General features: G+C 35.5%; 1 protein-coding gene across 14 annotated transcripts in view; it reads right to left on the bottom strand.

Annotated features, from left to right (window-relative positions):
• Positions 1-26,432, bottom strand: part of LOC106163095 (uncharacterized) — a 36,466-nt gene that overhangs the window by 5,127 nt on the left and 4,907 nt on the right. For 8 of the 14 annotated variants that reach the window (XM_087000395.1, XM_087000401.1, XM_087000405.1 and 5 more), the window contains exons 2-13: positions 22,933-23,040; positions 22,229-22,401; positions 21,211-21,681; positions 18,113-18,358; positions 16,757-16,855; positions 16,520-16,574; positions 16,180-16,313; positions 14,300-14,452; positions 12,809-12,857; positions 6,685-6,738; positions 2,326-2,473; positions 947-1,082 (exon numbers count right to left, since the gene is read on the bottom strand). In XM_087000395.1, coding sequence (XP_086856521.1) covers positions 947-1,082; positions 2,326-2,473; positions 6,685-6,738; positions 12,809-12,857; positions 14,300-14,452; positions 16,180-16,313; positions 16,520-16,574; positions 16,757-16,855; positions 18,113-18,358; positions 21,211-21,681; positions 22,229-22,384 — 1,701 coding nt within the window. In that variant the 5' untranslated portion in view covers positions 22,385-22,401; positions 22,933-23,040. Of the gene's footprint in view, positions 1-946; positions 1,083-2,325; positions 2,474-6,684; positions 6,739-12,808; positions 12,858-14,299; positions 14,453-16,179; positions 16,314-16,519; positions 16,575-16,756; positions 16,856-18,112; positions 18,359-21,210; positions 21,682-22,228; positions 22,402-22,932; positions 23,041-25,681; positions 25,832-26,045; positions 26,159-26,212; positions 26,355-26,432 lie in introns of those variants that run through there. The other 6 variants (XM_087000399.1, XM_087000396.1, XM_087000398.1 and 3 more) reach the window with 6 other exon arrangements.

Raw genomic sequence — 26,432 nt, 5'->3', positions numbered from 1 at the left:
CTCTAGTACTCTGCTATACTGATGTACAATAGAACTACACTGCACTTTATAAAGACAGTATTGGGAGAACCAAAATTAGTCTCATGTGTCAACCAATTCATGTACTGCTATATACAGAATCTCCTTCAGAACTCAAGAGCAACATCATGTTCACAACTAAACTGTACATCTACTGTTCTCTTTTTTTTTTCATTATTCTACAGAAAATGCTTATTAGTTCATGCCATAGTCACTAGACTGACCACAAGTGATCTCTCTCTCTAGTCAAGGCCAGGTTATGCATTCAAGACACCAATACATGTTATATCTCACTATCAAACTATGTCATTGCCAGCTATGGGGGTGCCCAAATTGGATAAGAATACCAGATGTAATATGAGGAAATAGAGACAAAAGCAGTGACCATAAAGACAGTGATCAGTATGGATAGAAGTGGTGTCTGTGATCTGTGTTCAGGTGGGAGAGAACTGAAGACAAATGTGAACTACAGCTAGAATAAGAACAATGCATGTTATGTTAAAGAGAGGGGAAGTTGGGGGGGGGGGGGGGGGGGTTGAACCTGAGAAGGGGGTGATTGTACCCAAGATCACATTTGAAATTTTTGTTAGGAATTAGATGTCAAAAGACAACCTTATTTAATATCATACAAAACTGGGTGGAATAATTAAGTTTTCTTCTCAAAGAACAATGAAAATGTGAAGTTGAAAATAAACTGGGAGTGGAAGGAAATATTGTACATCATATTCAGTTCTCCTCTTGAGTTTTGTATCTTTCTCTTTCATATTATATGTTACTTATCATAATTCATAGCAGTTTATAGGGAGGGGCAAACAATTTTTTTTTCATACCTCTAGTCTGTGCCCATCAGTTTGGACACCCCAAGTCTGCTTCATGTCATATTCAATAGTGCATCTAACCATGCCTAGAAAATGAGTGTGTTTTTTACCTTACTCTCTTCAGTATCTTTGTCACCATTGTTTATTACCTCCTCCTTCTCCCCAAGATTTTCCCGTAAAAGTTCACGTTCCTCACCACTTGAAGGCGTTCCTTGTTCACTAGGGGAACTAGCAGAGGAAACACTACTGCAAAAAGAATAAAACCTGCACTTGTAATCTTCAACACATTTGCCTAATAGTAATAGGAACTAAGAAAAATGATTAGCTAAATACAAACAATACTATCACACATCTGTTATTGATTCATGAAAATCTTACAAGACTTGGTCATATACTTGCATGCATTCACAAACATCTGAGATAAGAATGACATAATACATCTTCTATGACATTCTACTGTCAAAGGACTTCCCAGCTCCAAACCATTCTGCTTTACCTGTTATAACAACCATTGTTGTTGTCCTTGCCAAGTTCATCATCACAGAGAGTTGACTGCATAGTGGTGGACATAGACTGGGAAGTTAACGCCTAGAGGGGCCAGTACCAGTGATGAACTGCAGCAGACTACAGTTGTAGCTGCATAGATATCAGCCCAACCAGTGGTATATGATACAAGACATTTATCATCTAAAGCAGAGCTAATGTTCACATTCTCCTGCTGTGTATAGCATAATTTGATCAAAGTTCAGCAAGGGAAGTGCTGCTTAACACCCTGTGATCGAAATACAGCAATTGATGGTCGTTATTAATGTGCTGTGTGATAGGCATTGTCAGTCCAATTTCCATTGTTTTATACAAAGAGGCAAAACACAATTTAGTTTTTCTGGATTTCCAGCTCAATAACACAAGTATTGTCAAGATGCCAATGTCATTTCCTTCCTGTTGTCCTTGATGTGATCTTGATCCAACTATGACCATACAAACTTTACATACTCATTCAAAGGTTCACACAAACTCTGGGACTCGTTTTTGTCATTAAATTACATCCAACTATAAAATATAGCATTGGTCCACATTTTGCAAAGGCATTTAATTCAAAAGTTGGTCTACAGGTTCTGGCCAGTGTTAGGCTATAGCATAAATGAGGTGCTCAGGTTGTTTTTTTTTTTAGTCTGTGGGCTTTAGTGCTTATCCTGGTTCTTCAGCCTAAAAGGTGCTTGTCTTTAGTTAGGTACTTATGATGCTTCTTCAGCCTAAAGAAGGGAGCTAGGCTTTAAACAGGTACATATAATGGTCCTGCATCCTTAAGAAGGGTGCTGGGCTTAAGTAAGACACTCACCTTTGTTCAACGGCCAAAGGAAAGGTGCTAGGCTTAAGTAAGGTACTCACCTTTGTGCAACAGCCAAAGGAAAGGTGCTAGGCTTAAGTAAGGTACTCACCTTTGTGCAACAGCTAAAGGAAAGGTGCTAGGCTTAAGTAAGGTACTCACCTTGGTCCACTAGCCTTGGGGCCAGTCGATTTCTTAGTGGCCATCACCTGTGGTGGAGGGGGAGCTTTGGCACCTGGACCGTCAAACTTAGACTTCAAATTTCCTAAACTTGGGCAGCTCTCTAAACCATCATCCTGGTGGTCTTCAGCTGTAAGGAAGGTCAAGGTACATTTAGTATACTACAAATGAAACACATTTTCCTTAAAAGTCCATAGACAACCTAATAAGTTTCAGATTCAAGAGGGAATGCACGTAAATCCATCTGCAGATCTACTTCCTTCTTTTCCTTCAAAAATACATAACCAAGAAAGCATAATTTTTCAACATTTAGCACTTAGTAGAAATATCAGTGTTAGCAATATCTTCAATTCATTTTTAATTTCACTTTCAACATTCCTTTTTTTCCCTTAAAACATCCACAGACTCTCCTATATGAGAATTGAATTTGCCCCACTTCCTACCATTGTAACCATGCCTGATTCTGCTCAGATGTGAACCTAATCTATACAGGTGAGTTATGGTGAAGCACATCTGGCTATATTAAGTAGTCTGTACCTCACCTGCTGAGTCTGACCCTTGGTGCTAGACATACTGTTATTTACCAAAACGCCCACCAATATTGTGCATCATTATTGCATTAATACCATTGTTGCTTAAATGATTTTTAAGGAATACTTGTTAAACTAAAAGAATTTTAGTCAAACTGTTGATGGGTTAAGTATATGGGTTCCATTCATTTAAAAAGCTAGGTGGTGCACTGTCAGCTTCCGCCCACTTGCTGAAATACTGAACCACCTTCTAGATGTGGAATGCTTAACAAAACATACCTATTGCTTAGCAATATGAATTCACAAACCTACAGAAATAGTGGAATAAGAAACACATAAATATTGCAGAACCTAAACAGTCATATCATTTTATCACTGTCTGATGAACCAGGCCCATTGCAATTCTCTGCCAATTGCAATTTCAATACCTTTACAAAACATCCAAGGAAGGAAATGAACCACAGATTTCTTTGAAATTCTTAGCCATCAGAGCTTAACTCAACCTCTTATTCCTATGTTCCAGATGTTCTTACCAGTTCATATGCCTACCGTTAAGTTTACTACCTGTTATTTCTTGAGGTTCGCTTTTCTGTTTTGTAGCAGAACTTGCTTTTGGTCCACTTGGCTTAGTTAACTCCTGTTTGGTTTTCTTCCCTAATCTACTAAGAGCATCCTTCACTGATGACATTGTAACATGCAGTAATAATAATAACTTTTAACTACTTTGTGAGACTCAACAAAGAGCTTAAGGTCTTGGTGCCAAACCATCCACTCCAGTCTCCTTCCTGCGAAATTAAGTTGGCAAAGAGTGGCGATAACAAATGATCAGCTGTTAGGGGATATGAGTTGTTTTCACCCGAGTTCCTATGAAATCCAGCACACAGCCTACACAGGTATTTTTTACACCAACCATGGCCAAGCATTAATCACGAACAAACCCAGATTTTATTCAGACTAATAGCCAGATCCTAGCAAAGCCAAATAGTCAGCGAAGCATTTTCTTGTTTAATTTGAATATTTCTTTTTTACTGCATGATTCAAAATTATTTTTAATTACTTCAATTTAAGCAGCTACAAAGTCGAACCATCCAAAAGTCTGGGCTGAGAAAAAAAAAAAAGCGTATAATTTGTAGAATCCCCAGTAGCACCGAGATAAACTGTAACCCTGTTTTTCTATTGCCTGGTGTGCAGTCTGTGATCCCAGACAAATCCAGCAATCACTACACCACCAAAATGCCAGCCAGCCTATTTCTTTCAGATACATGGAGAAGAACATTTCTTTAAGACGGGAGAAGATAGGTTTGCTTTTGAGCTGCGTAAGGAAGAAGTTGTATTCCAGTTGCCCTACTGAGTCCCTATCAATATATAAGGTCAGCGGGGAGATAAAGACATGTATAAAGCAACATTATTTATAGGCTGGAAAAATATGCAAAAAAAGTGCAGAAAACCTGGAACAGAGCATGTAAATGTCGCCCACCTCTGTTGGAATGACAAGGAGAGAACATCTGTGGCACGTTAATTTCTAATCTTAATACATAAAATTAATATGCTTAAGTACAAGTTTCATAAGTGGATATTTTGATATATAATCACAGAATATTCCTACATTTCTTTCATCTACAGACATGGTCACAAATGCACCTGAAAATGCCAGCAGACCATTTCTATATGTGCAATTAAAAATATAAGGAATGGCAGAGTTGAAGGAGTAGAATGACAGTTAGTGATATTTTATTAGATGATCCTTAACAGACCTATTACGTCTTGACATGTAGTATCTCACTCTGTCAGTGTTGACTTCTGAAGTGGTATTTCACTACCTACCTACTCCTACCTTAATGATTCACATTCTAGCAAATAGTTCACATTCCTCTGTCTACATTATGAAATGCACAAACTTCCCCATGAAGGAAACAGAATACCTGGATTCCGGATAAATAGCCTTTAAGTTTTGCAAAAATCATTTTCTTACCTGTGCTATGTGTAATTCTCACTTGAAAGAACTAGAAATAAAACTAAAAGGCCCCAGGCTTAGGCAAACCCAATCAGTCTGGAATGTTTGTAATTCAAAACAGCAATCATGTTATACTAAGATGGCACAGTCATAACAGACAAGGGAGAAAGGTAAAAAATTCATATCTGGCCTTAAAATGCCCGTTTCCAGGATAACCTACAGATGACACATTACAAAAACATACTCTTAACACTTGCATTTCTGTTGAAAAATACACCCAATTGACAAGGTTTATTACAGTGGCTGTTCCAGACAGTGGAAAGACTAACACGGAAAAACACTTGGCAAACTCTCTCTATTCATTAGATAAATAAGTATGTGTTTGCAATCATGCATGATCATATTGCGTGGCTACATCCTTAAAAAAAGAACCTTTTATCATGGTCATAATTAATATTTCTGTACATAACAGTGACAAATTTCCAGGGCTAGGTTTACATGCACGGGGCATAATATGCAAAGACCTCCACTCAGTTTATAAGTTCCCCTTGGAATAGATTCCAGTACATATAAGGCATGCTCTAAGAAAGTTGCATTTTCCTATACTTGTCAGAGAATTTACAGTTTCAAACTGAATTAGACATTTTCCAGAAAAAGAGGACACATAAACCATTCTTCTCTTTAGTATTTATAATCCTTTTTACTGTCCCTCTCCCCAACCTAAAAAGCAAATCCCAGAACTTTTGCTGACCCCTACTTCTGGGAGCAGTTCTTCCATGATAAATGTTGCACTGTCTGCTTCATAAACTTAATTTGCTCCTCCATAAGCAAGTATACCGCTAAAGCTTTTACTTTAAAAAAAAACAGACAAGCTTTCCAAAAATGCTTACATTTCCAGAATAAGATTTTTAATTTCATAAAGCAATGGCCAAAGTTTAGCAATATCTGTTCCTGAACTTCATATTCTGCTTACCTTTTTCTATTTTACTTGGCAAATATTACAGTGGAGAAGCTTCCAAACTGACTGCTAACCTTTCCTATGAGTCAGCTGTATAATACATTGACTGGGAGGCGTGGGTTTAAATGGCACAGACTACTGGGCCATAATCATAATGTGTACAGCCACTACTATCTCAGATATATACCAATAAGGATTGTGGCTGTAAAGTACCTTTCATCTTCTTCTCCAGTTTCAAATTCTAGTTAAATTGTTTTGATGGTAAAAAGTTTGTTCCTGTACATATTTTAAGGTTTTTGATCAATTCTTAATGTATCCCCATAAATTTCTACCCTCAGTTTTTTTAGAAAAGACAAAAGTTCTAGGAACTTTTGCTCAATATCAAAATAATTCCAAAATCAATATTCATGCAAACAAAAATATTTCTATACAAACTTCTCAAGAACAATTGATGAAAGCGCAAATGTTGAATTAACTGAGCATATGCCTTTACCCAGGATGTGTTATAATATAATATAATCAGGAACACCTGCTAGCTACAGCACATCCATGGTGTGTTTCATGCTACAGCTCAGCAAACAAAATGGGGAATGCCACCTTGTTCTTTACAGATTTTTAGGAGTCTCCCAAGCAAAATTAGTGACAAACTGTTAAATGTTCCAACAAACTTATCATTCACACCAAGAACTAAGTGGTTAAATAAAAAATGGAAAAATGATCAAAAATGCAGAAATCATCATTAAAATGGACATTATAATTCAGGGATTAAAAGAAAATAATCACATATATGCAAATTAAACTTTATAAAAATATTTAAACTCAAACTTGACACAAAATATAAGATTTTACAATTTAAAGGTGATTTCAAAGCCAGTGTTTACAATGTCAACAACACTCACATCTGACCAGCTCCCTGGGTGTGTCATCAGGCTGTGAACTCAGACTGGTCCGATCTGAAAAGAAAAAAAAAGTTAATACCTTATATGTAATGATATACAAAATGACATATATGTATAATTATCAAATATAAATAGAGTATTTCTTCATAAAGAATTTACATCAAGTCATCTCAAGTTTTTATCATAAATCATTTAAGTTGTCATTTTTTGTAAAAAATGTTACATTTGCAACCTCCATAAAAGTTGCCATAAGATCTAAAAATTGGCTGATTCATCATGTGTAATGGTACTACACCGATTTTTCTGAAAAGATATTATTTACCCATAAGATTATCTGCACAGTTTTGTACCTAAATAAACTTCCAAACTCTTCCCTTCACTGTCCATGCGTGCTCTAATTTAATATCTGTAGTATCTTACTACCTAGCCAACTTGCAATAAAAGAAATAATTGAAACCCTTTGCAAGGACAGAAATGTTATCAATGAGAGACATGGGTGTGCTTTGCTTAAGATTAACACATCATAAATCACAAATCAATCAAAGACCAAAGAGCTATGCAGGGGAGCTCAATGGGGTTTCAGAAAACGTGATGTTAAACTAATGATTCTGCTTAAAAACCATCTTTTGAGAAACATTTATTAAATATCTCTGCTCCTTTTTTAATTGCAAAACTTGCATAAAGTTGCCTGCTTCCAAATGAAATATAAACCTGGGAAACATTGCGTTACCCATTGAGAGACACAGTTTACAAACAGCATCCACTTATGCTTATATCAAATTGAGCACACTTGTAGCAGCTAAGATTGGTAACGTGAAATGCATGAGAGGCGCCACTGCTGAAATAACATTCAAATGGGGAAGTGGATGACCATGCACATAACTTTAAACTGAGCATGTACAGAGCACAAATTTCAGTGGAGACTGCTGACATGTAGACACCTAAATGTGTATATCTATGGACTCATTCCCAATGAAAATAAGAACTTATGCACAACAGATAATCTGCAGGCTAACTGATCCGCTGACTAAATATGGTGGGGAGACCATCAGGAATTAGCGGCATCACTTTTGAAGTGGGGTCGGCCATATTTAGTTGGCAGATCAGTTAGTCCTCTGTTCTGAATACACTCTGACATTAACTAAGATTAACATGCCTCCTCTTAACTGTTTCCTAAGTTTCCTCATATAATCACTAGTTTTTCTGTATTTTAATCAATACCTGTTGGAGGCATGTTTATCTTTAAATTTAATTGGATTCAGTGAGTCTCTGTGTAATTGGAACGCTCTACATAGAACAATTGCTTTATATGGAACTCAAAAAACATTATACTAGACAGGCCTGCGCATGCATGTCATTAGTAATCCGCAATGTCATATCCATTCTGTAAATTTTCCAAGATATAATACCCCATGAAAACCCAAGTTAATCTACAACTTGTTTTATATTGCCAATCATGTAGGTCGCAGCACTTGAAACACACACGCACATACACATCCAGACACAACGAGCTCAAAAGAGCACTTTACACAATAAAGATAACTTAAATACACATTGTACATTATTTTGTTACAACCCCATGTACATGATAGCCTGAATTTTTTGGCTCATAATTTTAAAATGGCAACACCTATAAGGCATCTGCTACATTAACATAACAGAAACTACTATAAACAAAGCAAAGACTTCATTCTTACTCTCAATCAATGGACACAAATACTCAACTTTCCCACATTTTTTATCAGCAATAAAATAGTTTTCCCCAAAACAATAAGATACATATAATCGTCCTTTTTTAACAGACCCCCCCCATCCCCTCCATGAGAATGACTGCTGGATACACAGCATTAATTGTCCCTGAGCTTTTATGATAAAACCCCTATTGTACCATTTCATTTCATGAATGTTTTTAAAGATTGTTTTAATGTGCCTGGAAATTGATTTGAGGTAGTATTCACAATGCAGCAATGCTGATATTAGGTCATTTCTATTTTAGGTTGAGTGTGTAAACATGTCTACAGAGTAATATAATATCAACCATCTTAGTGAATCATGTGATGTTCCTTAAATATTTCATAAATTCTTTTTCTTTTAAATCCAAAGTAACTATTTGCATACATCTCCACTAAAGTTAGTACTAATAACAATGCATACATGGGTGTGACATCACAAAATATTGAATCTATGACATCATGCTGATTAGGACACCTGTTGGTGTAAAATTAATGGAGTCCACAGTATTCCAAGGAGATCTTGTTAAATGAAGTTATAAGTAGAACTGCTGGTGAACATGACATGCAATTACTGGCAATAAATCAAAGTATAACCTCATTAATTGTTAAAATATTATCCTTTTTCATTTGGGGTCTTGGCACTAATTAACCTCACAACTACAAACCATACTTTTTGTCTCCTATCTCTTACACTTATCTTATGATTGATAACCCCCTTTTTAAAGCACAATTGTCAAGGGCAACACAATATATTGAAAATAATATCTGCATTATTTTTTATTTATCTGAACAGCAATAATCTATTTGGATTTAGTCCAATAATGATCCGATTTGCCCGTGGCCAACCATGATATTAGCCGAGATCAGAGTTCATCTGTCCCACCATTCAATGTACACAGACATTATCTGCATCAGTTTCAGATAACATTGTTACAGGTATGGCCTGTCTTCTCCCAGTGTGCTCCCCTATACCCAACTACTGCCTAGAAAACACAAATGATTATTTTATATCTTCCAAGTTTCCGTTCTAATTAATACTTTACCTTGATCTGGCCCTTTCAGAGCCATTAGGAAGTCAACATTCCAGTAGTTACACATTGAGGTGAGTTCCTCCCAATAAGAGGGTCAAACTCCACCACACCACCAGGTATAGAACAATTACAACTGGAGTCAATGATTCACAAAAGCTGAAGTGGTCTGGGCTGGTGTTGTCTATATACAGAGGCAGTCACATGGGGTCCCCAGAATAAACTTCCTCAAGGCAGTAGTACAAATTACTGAGGCGGTTGCTCATCACAAATAGATTTAACTGCTCTCTCTCTCTTTCCCTCCAGTGACACCAACAACTAAATAAGGTGCCACTAATTATTGATTGTCCAATGCCTTATTTTTGCCTAACACTTCTCCAGGTGAATAATTGATATTCCAATGTCATCATAGATTGCAGGCTTTCCATAACCAGGTAACATGGCATGTGTGGGAATTACAGGAAAGTTACATGCACAAGACTGATAAGAATTTCTGCAACATTTATAGCTGCATATTGATCCGCAAGTCGCTGAACAAATGTTTGCATCTGGTTGCCTTATTTATACTCTTTTATTTTCTGCAGGTGCATCTTTTCACCTACCCCTGCCTGTGTTTCCTTTCCCATTTTTATCAATAGCTTTATTTACTAGCATCACCTGTTCTAAATTAAGTGACCTCAATTTAACGAAAGAGTATAATGAGTGCTTCCAATGTCAGAATACCACGATGTCATACCTTAATCTGATTAATCCAGTTAATTGTAATTCATAGCATTTAGATTAAATTCCAAGCAGTACAAAGTACAAGATCTTGTAAAGAAGACAACCTTTGTTATGTCATAATGTTTCCCATACACACCCCCAAAAACCAATCAAATAATAAAGATAATAACATAATAATGATAATGAAAAACACTGAAATTCTAACATCTACAAGTACTCTAAATGAAACCTTATACAAAGTGAAAAAGACACTTTTTAAGGAAATGGATTCAAGTGTTTGGACAATTTTGCAAAACAATGGCCAAATAAGTTGTTAAAACTTTGACATGAGTGCATACTAGTTTATTGCTTTTCCACTTTTATGTGCATTAACATAGTTTTATTTCCAGCTGATTATATCTTGATTCATTAGACTAGCGGTCTTTAGAAATAAATGCAATTCCTTTTGACAAAAAATTCCTTTTGACACTAATCAATTCACTTTGTAACTGCAATGGCGTTATCTAGGATGTATCATTTTACTTCAGCATTGCCTGCAACTTCTAATATTACAGGAAAACAGTGAATAAATAAACTGAAGACATATAAATGAAGAAACATTAAAAGGTCTAATGGAGTCTGTTTGAAAATGGAAATTATATTTTCAATTTACAGCAGAATCAACCCATAACCAGTATCTTATCCTCAATACTAGGTAAAATCATTTTCTTACTTAAATTTCCATCATGTAATAACAATGCTTGCAAGGAACCTGACCTGACTCTAGACAAAGAGGAATGAGGGTCCTCCAGTGATGACCTCACCTGTTGCGGAGGGTTTCCTTACTGTCTTCCTGGCACCAGGATGTGTCTTAGCACAAGGACATTTGGAAAAAGGCAACATGAAACACAGATATTCCATGTTGATGTTTCTGGTGACACAGCAACCATTTAAGGAGCCATTCCAATATACACAACAACCTTATGGCTCAGTAGCCAGCATCACAATAGCCTCCTTTGTAAAGCTCTTGAATAATGTCCAATTTACAATAATAAATATTTAGATGGACGACGGCTTCAGCTGACCACATAGTGTCATCAGTGTGTGTGTATATATATATAAATGCACACACACAAAAATTTTGTAAACTGGCAAATCAGTAAACTGTTAAAAAGCTGCTCATTTCCTGCAAAGGTACTGCAACATTTGGTAGATTTATCTATGAAACCAGTTTTACTGTACCCCAGTTCTGTGTGCACCAACCATGTACAACAAAATGCATTCACAATTCACAATGTAGTAATTTTTATGTAAAACTCCCTTTTCACAAATAAGCAAAAATGCACTTGACCTATGTAATATGGATCATTACAGAACTTTGTGTGATGACCTAGCAAGCTGAATAGATGGCATACAGTATCTTCCCCGTACTGAGGTGAAATTTCTGTATGTGACCTGTTCTAAATACAGAAAATACCTAAACAATTCTTCAAATTAAACAAATCCCTCACAAATATGCATAACTCACACACAGGTCTTACATTTATTTTATGCAATAATGGTTCCCCTCCCTGGCAAGCTGTTCTGAGTAAAATATAAAATCAATTTTATTTGAAATGCATTCTTTCCAACTGCCGCACTGCCAAGATTTAGGAAAATTCTTATGAAAAATTCCCATTTATATTCACATTTAATTTTTTGCCCTTTTTGAATGCTAAAAAGTTAAAAAGACAATCAGCAAATTATAACTAATTTTAGTCTCCTTAAACATTTTCCATTAGCACTTATCTCAACCTTTCCTTAATTATTTTTCAATAATCTATCAGCAAATCATTTTTTTGCATACAACAAATATTTTTCAAAACTTTTTCTCCATTATACCAAGCTATTAAAAACCCCTTAATATGAACTAAATAATTTCTCACTTGGCATCAGAGTATTGACCTCTTTTCAAACTGTCTGTTTGACAGGATTACAAGCTTATCAATGAAAGCAATAATGCTAGAAAACACAGCAACTATTTACCCTCGCCTACTTCAACTGTGTGTCCACTCTTGTGACAGGTTACAATATGGGTGTGAGAGTTAAACTGGACATGATCTGTCTAAAAATTCTTTTGTGCTGGAGGACTGTGTACATATAATTTGAAATAAAGATAAGATAACAGTAGCCATATTCAGACTGCTATCAGGGCTGGGCACTGACAATTGTTGTATCTCCAAACTACAACCACTATTTTCCCACCAGAATGATGAGAGGATATGTTTAAGTTTACAAAATCCTTTCATGTTAAAATAAGTTCATTCAAAAGCAAATACCACAAGAATGCCTTCACTGGAGTTCTAGCTATAATGTATCAGTCTGTACTGATGAACAAAAACATTCACCTAAAACATTCTGCACCAAATGACAACAAACTCCTGTTACTAGAAGCTTCTGCTGTGCATAATTTCTGCCAAAGCTAACACAATCACAATTCTACAGGACAATCATACTTTCAGACTGGAAACAGGACAAAAACTATAACCCGTTTTTCATCTTAACTTTCAGCCACTGGGAAAACCTACCAAAATGATAACTTAAACAATGAGTAAAAAGATATCAAAATTGTCCTTAACTAAAAGTTTTGGTAGTGATATAGCATATCATAAGCTGTCTCACCTGCTTTCTTAGGTACTGCCACCTGTGAAGCTCCAAATGTATGCAGGCCCTGAAATGATCAAGTTACAGGGTTAGCAAATTATCTATTATATATCAAAAAATTTAATGAAACAGGCTAAACATCATTCTAGCCTCTTTAAATATACAGTGAGAAATCTACTTATCAAATTAATTGGAAACATAAAAATACAAGAAACTGACTACAAAAGACATCTCTCCAAAATGCCATCCTTGTAAGTTTAATACTAATGTGATCAACAATGTAAATTAAATATTTAGAATAAACTCAGATATAATAATGAATACAGATGAAATTTGTGCATGAGTAGCTCATACCATTAACCTTCTGAGATTCTTTGAACCCAACCAACCTCCATAATGCATTACATATGAAATAAACATAACTTAATCCCTGCTTCATAAAAGGTTTGTAAAGGACATATTCTGTTCACAATAAAACATATCTCTTGGCTGGCTCCATACTGTCCTAAGTAAAAACTTGGGTGCTGATGAGGTTTAGGAATATTTCCTTGTAGTTAGTACATGCACAGAGTTACTTTTTATTGACAGTAGACAACCAGAATTTGTGGTTAGAGCTGAAGTATGTTCCATTTAAAGCTGTATATGGAAGTGTTAACTGCACATGCAAACATTCACGTGGTGACCAACATAGTAAACAATGTCATGCAGAGAGAAATAGTGTGTGATTTAAGCCAACTAATTATTAAACCAGCATAAATAATAAAATCATTAGTGAAGCAGAATGTAGGTTTTGTTTTTCCTGTGCCAACAAAATTATAATCAAATGAAAGAAAAATTTGCATAAATTAAGGTGCCTGTTCAGACTTGAAACAGCACCTTTAATTGCAATCTTCCCTGAGAACAGACTCGTCTTTTATGCTCAGTAGAAGGCTTACAAAATATGTATATAAGCAGGAGATTAATTAAAAATGTTTTTTAGTGAACTTGGGGAGAAGGGGGCACTGCAGGTAGTTCTCTGTACAAAATGATGGTTGAAAAGAAAAAACAAAGTTTTAGGATTTTCCATTAGAAAATAAAATTCTTCAACCAACAGATGAAATGAATTTCTGAAATTTTGGAATTTAAGATTGTGAATATCATTTCACAACAAGTTCCTACCCACAGTGCAAGTGAATAATAATAATAATAAGAAACAATACCAGAGGCAGTCAATAAATAAAACCTGCAACAAAAAGATTTTAGCCCTGAAATAAAAATATAAACTGGCCCTAACCTATGCAGGGATAATATTCCCAAGCTTCTTAGCGTGTTACTTGTGCTATGAATACATGAGATATTAGTGAAGCAATTAGAGGACACCAGATGGTGTCATACATCAAGACAAGCTTTGTATACTCAGGGTATACTCTTGAACATGCGTGGTTAATATGCAAGAACATGACTGACGCTGAGGGGGCAAATTGGTAGACATGCACGTCTGGACATGCCAACAAAACCAGGCCAACTTACGCCATTGGAAGTAGATGAATATGTAGTTTGAACGATGTGTGGACCTGTGTCCACTTGTCCAGCATTCTCATCCTCACTCACGTCCTCAGAATGGTCATTAGATTGGTCATTGTTGTCCAGAGAATTGGGAGAACTGGTTCTATGTGTGTCAGTCTATGGTTAATGAACCAGGAATGGAATAATAAAGAATAAACAAAACAACTCCACTTTCAGTTACATTCATAAACTGCTACAACAATATCAATTAAAAATGGCCTTTTCAAATTTAGAATATCATATTTAAAAAAGACCCTTGGCTGTCAAACATTTACTCTTACAGCTAGCTCCTATATTGATCAAAGATAAAAGAATGTATTAAAAAATAAAAAAATACCATTTTTGTATTTTCTCTTTTGAAAATTCTACATATTTCAGGTTTGCAATATGCTTCATGTTGACAGCTCAAGTAAAAAAAAAAAGCTTTTAAAAAGAAAAAAAAGAAAGAAAATTACAATTTAAAGAATGCATTTTTTGTCAGCAGGGAATATTGCAATCTAGAATTTGAAAATAACTACTTGGTAAATCTCGGATAAAAACTTTCTAGACTTAAAAAATGAAAAGGAAAAAGGAGTAACAATTACATCAACATGTTCTGTGGCATTTCCCCCTATCTCAGAAACATCTTACAAACTAACATGCTGTTAGCATATTCAAACACATTATTTGGAATTACTTTGTTGTAAAAACTCAAAAACTCAAGAGCCAATAGAGCAACTCAAACTCAATACAGTCTGAGGTCACCAGCACAAATGCCATGCTTCACACAAAGAAAACGGTTTTGATCACAGGCGGTTGAGCATGGGAGGGACATATATGGGGAAGCACACTTCAAATGAACAGTTCCCATCATGTGAACTTGGAGATTAAACGTTTCAAATGATATGCTTAGCTGATCTGGCCATTTAATCTTGAATGAATTTAAAGTTTAGTAAAATTATGGCATGTAAGTTGGCTTCTTAAAACAATGCCAAAATCAATTCATGAGATATTTTTAGTCTATAAGTTAGCCTCAATAACTTTCTGGGCACCATACACTATAGGTTGAGGCATTTTATTATGGTTCATCCTGACTGATTTGGGTGAGGAAACATATCCTAATTTGGAAATTGAATAAATATCTATTGGCGATAATATATAAATTGATGCAAATGAGTAAACTCAACTGAGAAGGGTAATATTTGTAGTAAAATAACATACAGGTTGAAATACAGTAAATATATCTGTCTCTAACTATCTGCAAAACTGAAAGGATTTCCACACTTTTCTATGTAAGATTTGAAAACTCTCATTAAAAATTCATTCTTGGAGACCTACATCCATAGGGGTCTTGCAAGTTGCTCCATATTATCCACCTACAACTTATCTAATAATAGGTGAACTACTTTAATTCTCTATTCTATATAGTGGGAACTACTGAAAGTCATTCAATAATGATTAATCTGAAATTGTGTACTTCTGGGAATCAATCTTGTCAAAAACGGGGGATTATTAATAGAAACCGCTGTGATTAAAGTCAGTGAGTGAGTAAACTGGCCAATATGAATTATATTTGGAAAGAGTGAAGAAGTTAACTGGCATTTAGTTGTAGAGTATTAAAAGATCAATTTACATAAAATAATACTTAACAGATAATTATTCTATTCTATGTGCTTATATATAATATTGTTAAATGGAAAGATGTGAATTACCACTGGATATGATGTTTATGCATATGTAATGTGTTAGACTTAGAGTCAGACATCTTTTGACACCAGATGACAGCACCAGCTGCAGACAACGATAACAGATAGTTACCTTAGTGACAAATTTTGAGGAATATATGTACTACACCATTGACTTACCACAATAACAGTTTTTGGCCCTTTGTCCTCCTTCACAGGAGGTTTAACATATTTCTTGGGAGGCTTGTACTCTTCATACATGTCTGAATATTCTTCAAATGAGCGAGAGAGGGACCGAGGGCGACGTGAATCAGCTGGAATTGATGGACAAGGGTTAAAAAAAAAAAAAAGAAGAAATCAAAGGCATCCGAGTGCAGAAAATCATGATCATAGAGTACCACAACAATGTCTGAACTGAGGCAGGAGTTAATAGTAGGAAATCGAACAGAAACAATGTTATTTTTCTGTACTAATTTCTTTTAATGAGATTTACAAATTTATTTTTCTTTACACATCTCACCAGCATTTTCTTTTTCTTCTGTACTGGAAACAGAGGAAGGCGCTTTTCCTTTTTCCTAAAATGAAGATGGGATGATAGGTTAAGTAATCTAGTTTATTTCCTGATAATCATTCAATTTGTTATAAGTATCTAGAGCATCTTCTATAAACATATCATGATTAAACAATGAAAAAAAAACAATGTTAATATAACAGCTATTCAATTTTTAAAAATTATCATCTGAAGTTTTACACCTACTGGTTCAGGAAGCTCTATCTCTTCTGGTCTGTTTGCTTGAAAAACTTCATTAATTTCATGATCTCTTTCCTCTTCCCCTTCATCTTCAGAGGACCCAGACTGAAATATGTAGCAAAAAAAATTATGTTACAATCAGCTTGTTTTCTTATTCATTCTTTGAAAAATGTATAAGGGTTGATGAGGTGCCACAAAATTGAAGAGGTACTTCTGTTAATCAAGTTTTAACAAAGAAAGGTTGTCTTTTAAGTCCAGGAAGTCAGCCCTTGGTTGTAAATCTCATTGTACTCTCTCTGTACTGATTGCACATGGATTGTATATCAAGAAAACTAAATAAAAATATACACAGGGATTGTATAACAGGAAAGTTGCCATCCAACATCTGCTTCCTTAAGATTGGACTTAAATGTTTTTTTTTTCTCAAAAGTATTTTTACTGCAGCTCTCATTTTCTACAATTCCAACTACTTTAAATGCAAACACACAACCTTCCAGTTTCCTTTTTTTTTTCTTTTTGATAAATTGGTAAACATTTTGGTCACAGTAATATTTAATTTTGCCCTTGTGCAAACGAAAGGCTTTGCTGACATTGCAATCAATTTTTTCGTCATACTGCAAAGACTTAACACATAAGCAAGAAAAAATCCAAATAACATTAGTAAATTGCAACTTCAGGTCCCTATCTAAGTTTAAAACAAATGCAATATCACACAAACTCTATAGCTACTGGTTTTGTAATAAAACTGTTCCCAAACTCAAAACCTTATGGAAAAAATGTAACTACAAGATATTTAAATTTGCTAAAATTATGTTTTCCAAAATTAATTCTTGAATCTAAATAACTGAACTGTCTTATATTCAAGATATTGTATTAGTAAAAAGATGTCCTTAAATAAGATATTTAAATTAAATATTGTATAAAACAGATCATTTTTATGTTGAAACTAACAATATCATAAATTTAATGACCACCTCATCCATTTTAGAGCTATTGATTAGTTGCAGCAATTGAACAAGTCCACAAAAACCAACCACTGTGAGATGTTCAACATAAAGGGTTATCAAACCAATAATCAAATATAAGTAAAACAATATAACAAAGCCACACAAAATTACAAAACGAACAAAAACACAGGCATGGAGATTAGTGATTAAGTGAGTTAACAACACCCCATGAGATGATATTAGAGGCTGAAAAGAGAAAAATAGTGCCAGTCCAAGCATAGTGCTGAGGTGCGAGTGATGAGATAACTGGTGGTTCATGGGGCACTGGTTCAGTCATATAATACACCATGTCAGACTGCATCAACAACAACAGTAGCAGCAATCATTGTGCAGGCATGACATTTCTATCACTTGCCTCGGAAAGAGCATGCAGTTGCATTCTCTCTTTAATTCTTTGCTCCCTTCTTTTCACATCCTTATCCTCATCCTCCCCTTGAAAGTCGTCTAAATTTGCAGTATCTGGACCACCATCTACCCCCTGATCATCAAAGTCAGCCAAATACATACTGGCATTGTCCCCCTCATAGGTGGCCAGAGTGGACTCAGAATGTGTTCTGGCTAGTAATCTCTGAGGGTCCAAGACCACATCATGCATGAAGTCCTACCATGAGGAAAATCAGACATTTCAACATTTTGTTCCGAATCCTGGAGCTACCAAATGTTTATGCTTTTATTCAATTCCTTGGGAAAAACAGTTTATTCTGCTGCCAAGACACTTAATCTGATAACAAAGCTATATAGGAATTTCACTGACAACTGAAACACTGTGCAAAGTATCCTTTTATGAAAAACAGAAATATTACATGCTTTATTTATCTTTCTTGTTGTAAGGCAAAAAGCACCCAGTAAATGAAATTCTAATTAGGACTTTTATCATTACAAAATTAATAAAAATAGAAATAAATTTATTTATTAATTTAAATAAATAAGTCAGTAAGGCCTTTACAGTATCTTGTTATGAAGAGATAGACACAATCCCCTGCATCTTATCTCAGTTGAGATGTGTTTGATACTAGACACAGAGGCAAGATAACCTAGTACAGACTTGTTTGATCCGCACCACTGTCAAACAGTCTTGATTTATGAAACCTCTTGCATTATTTAAATGGCTTAGTTACAGTAATATCTCATCTTTATCTTAACAGATACAACTGGGATTGTGGAACAAATAATAACTGAAAAACACGACAAATATGTTGCATGCCGTAAGTGATCACTTTTAGTAAAATGAATCATTAACCTGTTTTAGTGAAAAAAAAAAAATCCACTGCCACAGCACCATGGGCTGCCATGCAAAGCCCATCTGATAAAATGTGGCACATGTGGCTAGGATATGCACTCATCGCCTAGGTGCAGCATGGCGTGCCGTGGTTACAAATGAATGCAACTTATTGCAACCGGAACTATTAAAATGTCATCAAGCTCAAATGTTAGACAAAGACGCCAGTTAAAGTCAATGCAATGAACCCATCAGCTCTACCATGCTGCTGACAGCACTGTCTCTTTTCACAAAGCAAAAGGTTTTAAGAAAACATCATTTTGAAATATAATTAACATTTGAAATTGAAAAGATCGACATACAAATTCAGACTTAGTTTCACAGCTTCCCTCCTCCTCAGAGTCAATAGAATCCATCACAGATGGCTGTTGTCTTTGCCATGAACTTGTCCCTATGGCAACATTCAAGTATTTCCGGTAACGCCCTCTACTGGAGGGGGTCTCCTGCCACCGATCCAGTTGCTGCCTGTCATTTCCATTTCTTTTCCTACGCTGTATATCTACTGGTCTGTAGGGAAGAACTGGGTCTGAGAACCGGCGGTGTAACATTGACTTAGCCATGTCTTTTGGTAAAGTCAATTTTAGGATGGCTTTAGAGATTTTTTTTCCCAATAAATCTGATATGCCTTTCAGACTGCTGTCACTGAACTGCCTCAATATCCATTGGAAAGGTCTGAGGCATCGCTTGTTTTGGTGTTGTTATTTTAGTCTCTTCAATAAGTATCCACCAGGATAATCAATGCAATTCAACATTCACTGTTAACAATCCCGGCTGGGTGCTGCCTTACATGTTCAATTTTCACAGAAACTAGAACATTAAAAACATCTTACATCTAAATCTAACACAAGCAGAGCCTAAGTAAAATGCAAATGCAAGCATTCTACCAAACCAGACAAGGGTGTATCCAACTAAAATACATCTGCTCACAATATTTTAAAAGAAAAATCTCCCAGCTTATGGCCATAATTATGGTTCTATGTAACAGTTGGTATCCCAGACATGTGATGTGTTATTGCCATGTATTGGATTTGAACTAAAACGAATCAAAACGAGGTGGTACATGTAGCAGATGTAACTTTGCAATTACTTGGGAATTCTAGAAAATATTCCATAAGCTTATTGAAATTATAACAGAGTGGAAGTATCCCTCTGCCTTCTGAAGACATGAAAGCTTGTGTGGTACGTTACATTTGAAATCAAAAGACACGGAACACTAGACAACACATGAAAAAGTTGAACATGAAACCATAGCCCCTTGCAACAGTGCAGCACAGCATGGCAGCTGAAAGGAAAGCACTAATTGGGTACACAAGTAAGTTTGAAATAATTTCAGAAATACTTTCCCTTATTTTCCCATTTTAAGCAAAAGAACAGATGCAAAGTGAAGCTGGGGGAAGATCTCAAGCCCTGTCAGAGTTCATGGGTTTTATATAAGAGATGTAAACAAGTCACAGTGACTGCACTATTAGTATAGTAAAATATTATAAGTCCCAAAAGTAAATTTAGCAATCATGATGCAAGAGAACCAGCACTTCCCAAAAGCCCTTGTGTACAGATGCTGTCTGAAACATCACTGGTGAGTAATTTTGCTTTTTCCTATAAAGCTTTTAATCAGAAAACTTAGTCAGACAAAAAATCAATATTTATTTAATTGGCTGTCAAGTGTGTTCCCTGCAAAGCATTCAGGACAACTGATGTAATGTAATATCATCAAAAACTTATCACCCTTCTCAGTGCTAAGGGCATTATCTTATTAAGTTCAAACAAAGAGTTTTTCAAAATCAATTGATTTTGTGAGAACAGGAGAGAAGTAGACCATCTGCTCATTTCTATTCATCATGTTGTGTCATGCTGCTTATAATTCTTTGTCATGTAAATGAGAAATTACCTTCTGGTGTATTTTTTGTATCAGCTTAGGATTATATCACCAAGCCCTGTGGCTTGATTCATTACTCAAATGTTCCAGAGGTTTTATGTGTATTTGGGTGAAAATCTCGAGTCTTTGTGAATCACTGTGAACTTACTGCCCTTGCTTTAGGCTCTATTTCATCGTCATCCAATTTTAACTGCTGATGAGACTATAATGAAATAACTGCATTACCAGCCTTTGACACTTAATAGTTTTCAAACATATCCCCCACCTGCTTTCTAGTTCACCTTCTGTTCACACTTACCCCAGTTCTGGTCTTGGTGGTGATCACCTCAGTCTCTGTTTTAATAACCACTCCGCCGTCCTCATTAACATGACGCGTCTTTGTCGTAGTCTCTGTCACCAGTTCTCCGTCTTCTTGACGGGTTGTCTGTACCACCTCAGTAGAATCCTCATCACCTGAAGATACCTCCGGCTCTCTACTGTCATCTTCTACTTCTTCTTCTTCTTCTTCTTCTTCTGACTGTTCTTCCTCTCTTTCATCTTGTTCTACCCTCTCATCTTCCTGTTCTTCATAATGGTCACTACCTTCTTCTTCTTGCTCATCTGTTGCAGAGGTCTCAATGGTAAACTCAAACTCCTGTGAATCTTGCTGCTTTCCATTCTGATTAAAATCTACCAGTAGATCTTCACTATGGGAGTTATTGGTGTGCATCATGTCATACAAAGGGTTGAGAGGCTGTGGTTGCTCCGTACTGGAGTCTTTAGAAGAGGTCTGGAAAGGTAATAACAAACTTAGTGTAAATGTATATCACAATTAATAGAGTAATACTGTAATCTGGGGTGGTGCTACAAATTTTTTCATTTAACCAAATTACTACATTTTCATCACCTTTTTTCTACAAATGGTTTAAATTTGATGAAAACAAGTCAAATCAACCCTATTTTGTTAAGCCAATTTAAGTTTTAGCATTTGGCTAAATTGGCGAGAGTTAGCACTACCCCAGATAATGTTATAACTGCATATAATATTTTAGTGTCTTGTTACAGAGAGCAAATCTAAGGTATTACTGTTTTTTCTCTTTTTTTAACATTAGGACATGGTAAAGGGTATCGGTGGTAACATTTGGTACCAAGCAAATTGCAATATAACCAGGTAGAATGGCAAAGACAAACAAGAATGATAAGATAAATGTCAATGCTTTAAACATGCTATCATTGTATGTATCACATTGTGACTGGCTGTTATACTCTCAGGTATCCACTGGCTAGAATGCAAAAATATGGTAAGTATTGAACAAATCTAACTCAAATTCTCTAACCCCAAAGTCGACAAGGAACTCAACATCTCCTGATTCTTCTGTTGGACTGGGCCCGAAAGGATCGAATGGATCCACTGACTTGCTTGTTCCGTTCTGAGCCGGGGGAGCAGACGTGGGGGATTCATCAAAATCCAGAAGTGCATCCACATTGGACATGGTGAAAGGGTTTTGTGCTGAGGGTTTAAAAAGAATCAGAAAACAAAACTTATTTTTACATTGTTGATCAATAAAATAAATTTTCACTTTTCATTTCATATTCTTAAAAAAAATCTGACTTGTGCTTCTCTTTCTATATACATATATATGAAACCATACATCCTCTTACAGCCTAAATGTTATTGGCTGCCACTCAAAGGACTAAAAATACCTTCTCACACTTAAAATATGTGCAGGTAAACAGACTGTGCAGCAGGTTTAACAAGTCATATCAGGTCAGCTGGGGAATACATTAAAATTAAAACAGGAAAGATGTAGATAAAATGTATAGAAAAATATTGCATTTGAAACAATAAACATTGGATGCTAATGTCCAGCCATACTGCCAGACTGAAATTTCCTTCACGCAAACAGACATTAGTGTATGCACTGTATGAAAAATGATGAAGAAAATAATTTGTTGACATGTGTCTAAAAAAACAGTCTGAGAGGTACACTGACCTTGGGATACCTGCACGGACATTAATCTAGTGATAGACGACACTTACCCTAGATCTATCAAAAATGTCCTTTGCCCATCTGCTGACCAAAGCTCTATGACCTCTACTGGACCTCTAGTGAGGAATTCGACCAACAATCTTCAATGTTTCACAAATCTGGAAGCAGAATGAAAAAATTGTATTTTGTTTTTTGATAAGTCAGACAAAAATATCAACCACTACATTCATGGCGACAAAATAAATCCAACGAAGGACATTAATATTACAAAGACGACTGGAGGCTGCGGTGTTTTTTGTTTGCCAAAATAAATTGCGCAGATGTCAATAGAATGACTCACTGTGAAATAAGACAAGGTTTAAAATATTTTGAATCTCTCAGTGTAACCTTTGCCAGGAAGCACCACTGTGTAGCACAAGTCTGCTTTGATATCTTTTTTGAAAAGATTTTTTCATTAACCGCACTATTTCCTCTGGTAAGATAGAATTTCATCTACTTGTACTAAATCAATTAGTAGTAGTCAGCAGCCATTGTATCAAAATACTGCTGCATTAAACTGTGGAATTGCTATCCTGCTACTTAATTCTAACATATATATTGAATTATTATCATCATTATTTTTAATATCACCAAAACTGAAAAAGAGTGCCAGTATAACCATTTTTGATTATCATTTTTATAACAAGGGCAGTTTTCAACCACAATGAAAATGAGGTTTTTATGTAGCCCTTCTGGGCAGTGTATCCACTTCTATGTGTTATTTGTAAGGATCCATGCAGAGGGCACTTACAGAAAATATCAATTGAAGTTGAATAGATTTCCAATCATTTCATACCACTATAAACAATCACCACTTCTCTTGTGGCAAATTCCTTGCATTTATCAAAGTGCAATCCCAGTTTGACCTTTCCTTGCATGTAAGGTTAAATATTTCAATATTTTTGGAGTTCCACCTGTAAACAATGTCCATGCTTGCACGAATATACTGCACTTGTGTTGTGTAGACACCTAACTACTCAGGAATGACACTGCAGTTACACCCTGATTATAAATAAAATGGAATGAAATTCATGTTATACTGATTAACTTCTGACATTCAGTCTTTGGCGATTTCAACTGCTTAGGTGAGCATCCTAATTCTATATATTGAATGAAATGAGGAGAAACAACACCCACAGTGCTACACTGTGTTAAATCACCAGTCTCTCACACCTTGCTTCCCAGCAGAAATCACACAAGTCACAACAAATCCACTTGCAACCTTTTAAATCTATAACCTTTTCCAAGTTTAAAGTAATGTCTTATTCACAGGGGCACCCAAATCTAAAGCCAGTCATGTTTGCATAAACTTTCACCTTAATTTATAATCTTTTCACCCGACACTGTAATACCCATGAGGGGCAAAAACAGGGTGAAATTTTGTGAATATTTACCAAAGCTCACCCACACAATGTAAAAACAAACAGTACATGCTTTATCGACATTCAGCTTTTCTGTCAATAAATCATAGAGGTCAGTGATCAAGTTACACTTCCTAACTATTATTCTCGAATGAGATAGAGTAGTTCCATATCATAATAATACTAGTAATACAATATTATTATATCCTTATCTCATCACCTCCACTGCATCCCATCCCATCTATTTCCACCTCCAAACTGTTCAAAGTTACACAATAAAAGTTAGATTTTCACAATGGACAAATGTAATTTACCAAGAAATTTAAATGCATTTCCCCTCATTATCACAGTGTGTGTGTGTGTGTGTGTGTGTGTGTGTGTGTGTGTGTGTGTGTGTGTGTGTATATATATATATATATATATATATATATATATATATATATATATATACACACACCCTTCACAGAATTTGCCCTCTATTAACCCATTTTTTGGTTCCAACATTGTAAGTCTTTTGGGTTCCAAACCACCGGTTTTTTAATCAACCTTGTCTATAGAAACTGGTGAATTTCACTTATGATTGTACTTCTACTGTAATGTTCAGCTAGAAATTTAGGAAACGGGCAAACAGATCATAACTTTCTCAATGGTTCTGGATAGGTTAACTTGGATATAAAACAAAAATAAGTGAAATTACCAGGATTTGATTTGATTTTAGTTGTTATTTTTTGCCATGTAGCATGCATTCATTGTATGTCTTTTAGGATCAAATCATGCTTAGCTTATCTGCTTGTACTAAGTCTAAGGCTTCGTTCACATGCAATGTCTATTTTCTAAATTCTATTTTCTATTCGCGCTATCTTATGATCACGGTCTGTGCACTGAATATCCCGCCGCGTAATTACTGGCAGCGCGAGCCAGTTACTTATAGTAACTTATAGTAACTGGCTCGCGCTGCCAGTAATTACGCCGCGGGATATTCAGTGCACAGACCGTGATCATAAGATAGCGCGAATAGAAAATAGAATTTAGAAAATAGACATTGCATGTGAACGAAGCCTAACTCCCTTGTACTAAGCAAGTCTAACCTTCCTAATTACACTGTATCAGTTTATCACTAAGGTGCAACAACAATCTATGTGGTACAGTTCTAGTTGAGAGGTACATGAACAATTTGCAATTTCTTGTAATTTACAGCATATCTCAAGTTGAAATTATATGACCACTTGAAACTAAATAGAATTGCAAATGTGGTTTTTATCTTTTTTAAGTATCCAATACATTAATGATTTACTTTATGTACTTTAATCTGGTAAAATAACCAGTCAGTGTTGATAAAGATACCAAATCGTATCTACATTAGGTAATATAACACCTTATTCCAACCCAGTATCATTACCTGCAGATATAAATAAATCAGGCCATGCAATCTGCATCCACACGGTTGTACTGGCATTCTTAAAATATGAATAAATGTTAACTCTAGCCAGGCAACCAAGTCGACGACATTTTGACAGGCCAAAAGAAATGTTTTTTCAACTGCTCATGAAAATGTGGAGAATTTTACAATTATTTTACAACAAATAAACTGATTATCTCTAAAAATACATATTGCTATTTTCTATTTTCCATCCTTGAGCCAGCTCTCATCTTAACTCTGATCCTTTAAAGAATGCCTACTTCTTATACAGCCAAAGACCCAAGGAATGTAGATGTTATTACCATGATTGCCCACCCAGACAAGGTCACTTTATGTTTCTTACCTACTCAGCTTCATTGAACCAGTAGTCAGACATAATGTCATCACTTCTAATGAGGCAGTAAGATGTGTGCCAAGTACAAAATGCTTGAACTATCTAGCATGCACAGACAAATGGCTAACAACCAGACCGGCCCTGTAGACTGTCATTAACCTGATGAACATTATTACCTGTAAAAGCCTTCATCTAATCATACCCTGCCATAGTTAACCTCATGAAAAATTAACTCAGCACACCATTACAAAACCACTTTGGCATTCCATTTCATTGTTTTCATTGCCTTTGCATTGTATTCCTCTGTCAGAAAGAACAGCTAGACCTGGTATACATCAGTATTCCACTGACATTATTATGGAGTAATATTAACCAATCATGAAGTTGCATGACCAT

This window comes from Lingula anatina, chromosome 1 (genome assembly GCF_051362555.1).
Source record: "Lingula anatina isolate TDL-2025a chromosome 1, LinAna3.0, whole genome shotgun sequence".
NCBI classification, from domain to species: domain Eukaryota; kingdom Metazoa; phylum Brachiopoda; class Lingulata; order Lingulida; family Lingulidae; genus Lingula; species Lingula anatina.
The sequence above is the reverse complement of the archived record's forward strand: the minus strand, read 5'-3'. Positions and strand labels throughout refer to the sequence as shown.